Source organism: Gadus chalcogrammus, chromosome 1 (assembly GCF_026213295.1).
Source record: "Gadus chalcogrammus isolate NIFS_2021 chromosome 1, NIFS_Gcha_1.0, whole genome shotgun sequence".
In the NCBI taxonomy this organism is placed as follows: domain Eukaryota; kingdom Metazoa; phylum Chordata; class Actinopteri; order Gadiformes; family Gadidae; genus Gadus; species Gadus chalcogrammus.
In genome coordinates, this window is record NC_079412.1 from 28,361,164 (window position 1) to 28,368,663 (window position 7,500).

The window sequence follows — 7,500 nt, forward strand, 5'->3', positions numbered from 1 at the left end:
TTTTTCATTACAATTAATTAATTAATTAAGGCCTCCACCAGGGGGCACCCCCAACGCTTTTGTCGCCCCCAACACATTGGCCGCCCTAGGCGACCGCCTGGTACGCCTATGCCTAGCGCCGGCCCTGCTGAAACTACACGCTACGCTACAGGCTGCGCTATGCTACATGCTCGACCCTACGCCGTGGTGCTACTCGTTGCGCCCCAGCGCTACACACTACGCCCCGGCACTAGACTCTACGCTACACGCTACGCCGCGGTGCTACAGGCTACTCCCAGGCACTAAATGCTACGCCCTGGCGCTAAACACTACGCTACAGGCTACGCCCAGGCGCTACACGCTACGCCAGGGCTATTCAACCTCCTTAACAAGTGGGCCCAAAAGGAAAACCACTGAGGGTTCATGGAGTAAAACTACGTGAATGAATCGCTACAAATAAATCGTACTTAAAGTAGTGTTAACTTAATATATATAATGCTACTACATGGAATAAACTTTTGAGATGTGAGAACAAAATATTTTGTACATATTTTGGACACATTTAGAATTCAACAATGTTGTTTGAATCATCACAAAACAGAACTACTGTACATATGAGACATTTTGAGCCAGTGAGTCAGTGAGAAAGATTGCACTGCCTTGTTTGCCTAGTTTGGCTCATCCTGAGACTCTCATGCAGCTTCTCATAGGTTATGGAGCAACGTGCCCTTGTTCTGATGGCATTCATATGAGAAAAGCTAGACTCACACGTATCGGTTGAGCCAAACATTGTCAGAATAAGTGATGCCAGTTCCTGATTGTGGGGTACTGATACTGGCTAGTATCACCGGCTACACACAGAAACCTGATTTGCATGCAACTATGTTTCTCCTTTATTTTATTTATTTTTTGCATGCAACCTCTTGCGGGCCAGAAAAAAAGTAAGAGGGGCCGCATTTGGCCCACGGGCCACTAGTTGAATAGGCCTGCGCTACGCCCTGGCGCTGAACGCTACACCGCACCGCTACAGGCTACTCCGCGGCGCTACAGGCTACACACAGGTGCTACAGGCTACACCCCGGCGCTACAGGCTACGCCGCGGCGCTACAGGCTACACCCCGGCGCTACAGGCTACGCCGCGGCGCTACAGGCTACGCCGCGGCGCTACAGGCTACGCCGCGGCGCTACAGGCCACTCACCCAGCACCATGACGTTGGCGTTAGCCAGCAGGCGGCCGTGGCGGTTTGACGCCTCACACTGGTACACGGCGCCGTCCTCGGGCCCGGCCTCCAGCAGCAGCAGCAAGTCGTCCATGACCTGGAGCCGGTCCGACAGGGCCTCACCTGGGGGTCACAGGGGGGGTCACAGGGGGGGGGTCACGTGATGCAGCCACTGACCCTTTTTAATTTAGCATTTATTTGTATGCTTTACTTTGAAGAGTTAGACAGGAAGGAATTGGGGAGAGAGGGAGGGAGAGAGGGGGGGGAGAGGGGGGGGGGGGGGGGGGAGAGGGGGAAGAGGGGGTGGGGGAGCATGCAGTGAAGGTACACAGGCAGGAATTTAACCTGTCCTTTAAATTGTTGTTTTTGCTATTTTTTGTGACATTTAGCGAACACTTTCCTCCAGAGTGATTTCCGGTGAGTCCGATGTATATCAGTGAGGAGCAGATTGGGGTGAGACAGAGTACAGAGATAGGCTGGGACGGTTGGGGCTCGAACCCAGTGCTTTCGGGGGGGGGGGGGGGGGGGGGGGGGGTGGAGAAGCCCTGGGAGAGATACTGCATGGCTGCAACCACTCGGTTGGTTATGGTATCAACTTCTACTTGTGGATAGTTATAAGAGGATTATTTAGTGTTTAACGAGGACATCACTCTCATGGTTCAACTAATTGGCGACTCTCATAGTAACCGACAACCGGGAAATAAAGAAGGCTATGGTGGTTTAAATATGCAGCAGCAGGTAATTGGGTTCAGTTTGGTACAAGATATAAAAGGGAAGAAGGAACCGCATCACCTAGGAGGGTTTGTGCCTTCAATGAGGAAGATTAAAGGTCCCATATTCCACCACCCGGTGTGAGTTGGATTAGCCGTTACGAGCTGTTTGGAAAATCGGTGTCTTCTGAAATCATAGTTGGTCGTGTCTACCTAGATGTATGACGGATAGATGAGCAACGTTTGCCACAGTCCACTGGGTAGGCTGGTAGACTGATCTATCCAGCACACATCTAGGAGGACACGCCCACCTGTGATGTCAGAAGAGGCTTGTAATGGCTAATCGCCCTCACACCTGGTGGTATAATATGGTTCCTTTAAGTACCAGAGAGTTGGAGAGGCTCACCCTCCAGGAGCTGACCGTTCCTCCTCCACACGATGTTCGGCCGCGGTTTTCCCCCGACCGAGCACTTTATGTGCACGTCAGATCCGGTCACGACCAGCTGGCCTTCGGGCGGCCCCGGCAGCCATTTTGGAGCCTCTGGAGGGGGAGAAAATGGAGGGAAACTTTGTCTGTTGAATTCAAACTAAATGAAAATACTTGAAACTGTTAAGGAAACTGTAGAAAATAAATAAACAATGGTGTTGTTAGTGCCATTAACAGAAAGTGCTTGGTTTTATTTATAACCAAATGAAATACTTGAAACTGTTCAAAAAGGACTGTAGGAAAAAAACATAAACAATGTTGTTGTTAGTTGCTCACCACATAAAGTGTTTGGTTTTATGTTTTTAGAAACGACATTGAGGATCAGGAAGGGGTTTGACCTCAGAATGCCTACAGGTAGCTCAGCAGACTTTGGCTACTTTCCAAATCACATACTTTTCTTTTTTCTTGTATGTACTGCAGCTACTCTTTCAAAGAACGTACTGTTGCACAGTAAACATACGATACAGGTGATGTCACGGATGATCACACCTGTATGGCCGCCCATCGACTAGCAGAGGTCCTTGTGGCAGAACAGCAGGCTGGCTTAATGTTGCAAAAGGCCACCCGATGTAGAACAACATCCTGGTACTTTTGGCATACTGCCTTTCCATACTACATATTAGGACATACTGAATCATTATCTGGCGTAATAAATAGTACGGTAGCTAGCATGGGTTTTGGAACGCAGGGACTGGGGTTTGAACCAGCTGGGGGATAAATACTCTCACCATATCCTGCCGGTGCAGCACCGTACCTTCAAACACAACGTCAAAGTAGTGGACGTGTTCTCCGGCGACGTTCTTGGCTTTGCACATGTACTTCCCGTCGTCCTTCTCCGACCCGCGAGAGATGTTCAACAGCTTCCCAAAGTTCAGGATCTCCGCCCGCGGGGGCAACGTCTCCCCGAGCTTCACCCACTCCACCGACGGGGTCGGACTAAACAAACAAATTAACAAATTGAGTAGATGGTCAATATATAGGGAAAAGTTTTCCGACATTTTATATTTAGCAAATATGTCTGCAGTGTTGAAGAATACTTACAATCCTTCTGGGATGCATTCCAACTCAAGGTTGCTCCCCTTGAGCAGCACTACCTCCGACTGAACACCAGAGGGCAGCAGGAGGCTGGGTTTCCTCACGGCGGGGACACCTGAAGTGGAAACCAAGTTAGCTGCTGTCACTTATCGAACATCTGTTAGCTTTAAGAGCAAAAATGTCTGCTCCCTGGAAGTAATTTTATGCCATTCGCAGATTAAATCTGTGTCATTCACACCTCAAATTATAAAATAACTCACTGTGCTTGTCGCCATTGTCCGTTTTAGGCACTAAAAGAGCAGGGAAAATGAAGTTGTTAAATGTGCTTTTACCAATGTGGATAGAAGTTATGACAGTTCTGTATAAGCATGTGCTTCAGTGCGCTATACTAGAGGCGCACTGAAGCACATATCCACTCATGACAACCGCGAGTCGGGGCACGTTCTGCTATTTGCTGCTCTATGAAAGGGATTAGTTTGGATTAGTCAACATACGTCGGCCATTATTTTCACAGTATCTCCTTTTAACGGTTTAATTTAGTGTTATTCCTCTCAAGCTGGATGTATCAGCCACAACAATGAGTGTGTGCGGTTCAATGACAATTTAAGGTTGCAGTAAATAACGCAATTACCAAAATACCCTGGGGAGGGACAAGTATTTGAACCTATTTGAAGGTTCCCAGGTGAATATGTCTGCGTTCGAAAGCCCTCGGAGGTAGTCCATAGATCTCTGTGTCAACTACGCCGCCCACAGAGGCCTCCACACACACTCCAGCTCATACGTGCACCCCCAAACACACAGCGGGCCGTGGGCCTCTGGGTATTTCTGCCGACAGACAGCGAACACAACTCTCAGCGGGGTGATTTGATCAAGCGTGTACCACACTTGTACGACACACGTCCTTATCACACTACACAGATAACCAGATGTGTCGGAATTTGCGGCAATTAGTTCTGTTGATTGGTCGACGCCTGATGTCAACGAAGCGGAACCCGCAGACGACAGTGGGAACACGCACGCCCACTCGCTATTGGACAGCAGATGGTGAATACAGCTCCCTGATTGGAGGGTGCGGTGACGGACTCACAGGGGTTCACCACCACGGCCATGGTGGACTTCTGGACGATGGCTCGTATCTCGGTGAAGGCGGCGAAGCAGCAGTAGTCCGGCCGGCTGTCGTTCTGCACGGTGTAAGCGAAGTACAGGTTCCCGTCCAGGTCCATGGACACCCTCTCGTCCTGATCGATCTGCTGCAGGCCTGGGGGAGGGGCCGGGGGCACTTCAATATTTCATATGCTGCACACAGCCCTGAGTATTCATGAGAGGCATTGGGTGACCCGCGGGGGTCTGCTGTCGGCAGTCTACTGATGGATATTAGATATCGCGTCACAGTCGGCTAATGCACTATTTTTGATGAAGTGAAAAGTCTGAAAAAGTGACTATGGATATGCATTCATATTTAATACAGCAGATACAGTGTTCTGGTACGATATTGTCGGTTATATAATGATATCAGAATCAGTGGTATCCTAGTAGTGAGGGTTGGACAGGGCCAGCTCTCGTTCGCTCTTCATTCATAAATTAGACATCATTGTTGATATTTGTCTTGCTATACGATATTGGCAAAAACAGGATCTCAGTTCTGAAGTTGATGAGTAGAACCCCTGGATGGAGATTTTCCCCGGCATGTCCTTAAAAAAAGCAATAGATGCTCTAGCTGGAGCTCACAAGAGCCAATAGATGCTCTAGCTGGAGCTCATAAGAGCCAGTATTCAAAGTCCCGTCCGGCATCCCAATGGAGGGTTTCATGTCAGGAGACGCATCGCACGTGCATAACCAAGCTTTGCCTTTCATTAAAGCTCCTACATACCACACACACACACACACACACACACATACACAAACACACACACACACACACACACACACACACACACACACACACAGACAGACAAAAATACACACACACACGAGCGGACACACACACACACACACACACACCGACCCCCCACACACACAAATACCCTCTCTAATGATGACAGCGCTAATGGGCTTTGCTTTGTACTGGTTGGACTGGTTCTAGTGAGGGGCTCTCAGCAAAAGCCTGGTGGGGAGGGAATGCTCTCATTAAAGGAGCGGGAGCGAAGGGGGGGGGGGGGGGGTCGTCACCGTGGCACTGTGTCCCTCCATGCATTCCCCTTCCCACCACCTCATCTTCTATTTATACCCCTGGCCCCATGCTATAGTCTTCACTATTTGTAGCCCTCTCGTCATCCATCATCTCACGTCCTCGCTCAAATTCTCCCGTGAAAGGATGTTCAGCAGCGAGTACGTGTGGTTGATCTCCGAAACATAAAGCTACTTTCTTTTCGATGAATCCATCGCGTAAAAGTATTTCCACGGGTAGCGTTTTACGGCACAATGAGTTGAGTTTCTCTCGTCTTGGGGAAAAGATGACAGAAATGAATAGGAGGAAAAGAACTGACATCAAACGCGATGCCTTTGTTGTCCTTCTGTAGGATTTGGGTGTCCTTCTATGAGCTGAGCGCCAAGGGCAGAAAGGACACACCACCTATCAGCACGGAGCTCCTGACCACACAGTCGCTGTCAAACAACCCCTCCTGCCTCACCTCCACGATCTGGACAATAATATTGACATTATGCGACAAACCGGGACCTGGCAGCAGCTGGCGTTGACTCAACCCTGAGTGACTCATTCCCACCTGGCTACACTGAAATAGCCCATGGAAACGGCCGTGATGCTGGCCTTAGCAGTTGTACACAAAGCCGAAAACATCCCTTCTACCATCTCCCGATCTGTACTCTTTTGAATGTCTTAAAATGCTAAACCTGTATTATCATTCAGTGTCTCCCCCCCCCCCCCTCTCCGCCATCCTTCCTCCTTATAATATCTGACCTCCTCACCTCCCTCTGCTCCACCTCGCTCAACCTTCAGGCTACTTGTTCGCTGAGCTCCTGAGTCTCCGTGAGAATCTGGATCCTTAACAGCGTGTTGAGGTTGTCCCCACTGGCTCTGCCAAACGCCTGTCTCCCACAGGGGTACCGCCTCCTCAAACCAAACCCTGAACTCCCTCTCCCATCGGCTCCGCTCAGAAGCACTGCAATAACCACATCAACCATATCAGGTCTTCCACCTTCCTCAACTCCAACCTGCCCCCTCCCCTCCAGGACCCTCTGACCGGCCCCCGGCTCCCCTGAGCCACGACTCAATTTCTCATCAGTCCCGCAGCAAGAAATAGAGGCCGCCATCTCACAACGGAAAGCCTCCACATCCACCCTTGACCCCGTTCCCCTGGCCTGCTCAGACGGAGCACTCCTGCACTCAGCCCCTTTCCTCCCCTGGGGCCCCAACCACTCGGTACTCAAGCACGCTGGGATCACCACCTTCTCAAGATGCCCGCCCTGGCCCCGGAAGGTCTGGCCAACTGCAGGCCCGTCTCCAACCTGACGGGCTTCCTCTCCAAGGTCCTGGAAGAGACTGGAACAAACCATTGCAGCCCCGCGATGGTAGGACCTCAAACACAGCACTCTATTAGGACTGCACCGGTCCGATTCCAGGCCTTCAAGCTGATCCTCTTCAAACTCACATCTATACATTTTTTTGAAAATCCCGCATGGAAATGTACATAAACATGTTTTGCATCGAGATGCATCAATAATCGAATCGTTGACCTCTGAATCAGAATCGGATCGTGAGGTGCCAGGACATGCCACCTCTAGGAAAGACGCGTCCTTTCATCCAACCGTGCGCTCATGACTCACAGCTTGTCATGAGTTTAAATGCAAATCTGCCTCGTGGGAACGAAGGTGTTGACGACGCATACCTTACCCCAACTCAACAGTAGCAGAAGTGCCAACTTTAATGCACCGTGTGCAAAGGCACGACTGTCCCAGCCTCTGAAAAGTGTCTTCGTCGTTATCATAAACCACTGGGAAAACCGGACGGATTTGAAGTGATCAACTTCTTCAAAGGCAATAGTTGCTTTCGACTGAATTGCTAGTCTAAACAAGTTCAAAGATGACTTAATTCTAAAGAAAAGACGTAGGA

The 7,500-nt window shown here is 49.9% G+C and overlaps 1 protein-coding gene across 1 annotated transcript in view; it reads right to left on the minus strand.

Moving 5' to 3' along the window:
• The window catches only part of cntn3a.1 (contactin 3a, tandem duplicate 1), a 70,259-nt gene that overhangs the window by 34,417 nt on the left and 28,342 nt on the right, over nt 1-7,500 (minus strand). Inside the window, exons 7-12 of the mRNA XM_056598442.1 lie at nt 4,519-4,689; nt 3,692-3,721; nt 3,438-3,546; nt 3,151-3,332; nt 2,316-2,450; nt 1,179-1,322 (exon numbers count right to left, since the gene is read on the minus strand). Of these exons, the coding sequence (XP_056454417.1) occupies nt 1,179-1,322; nt 2,316-2,450; nt 3,151-3,332; nt 3,438-3,546; nt 3,692-3,721; nt 4,519-4,689 (771 nt within the window). The remainder of the gene's footprint in view (nt 1-1,178; nt 1,323-2,315; nt 2,451-3,150; nt 3,333-3,437; nt 3,547-3,691; nt 3,722-4,518; nt 4,690-7,500) is intronic.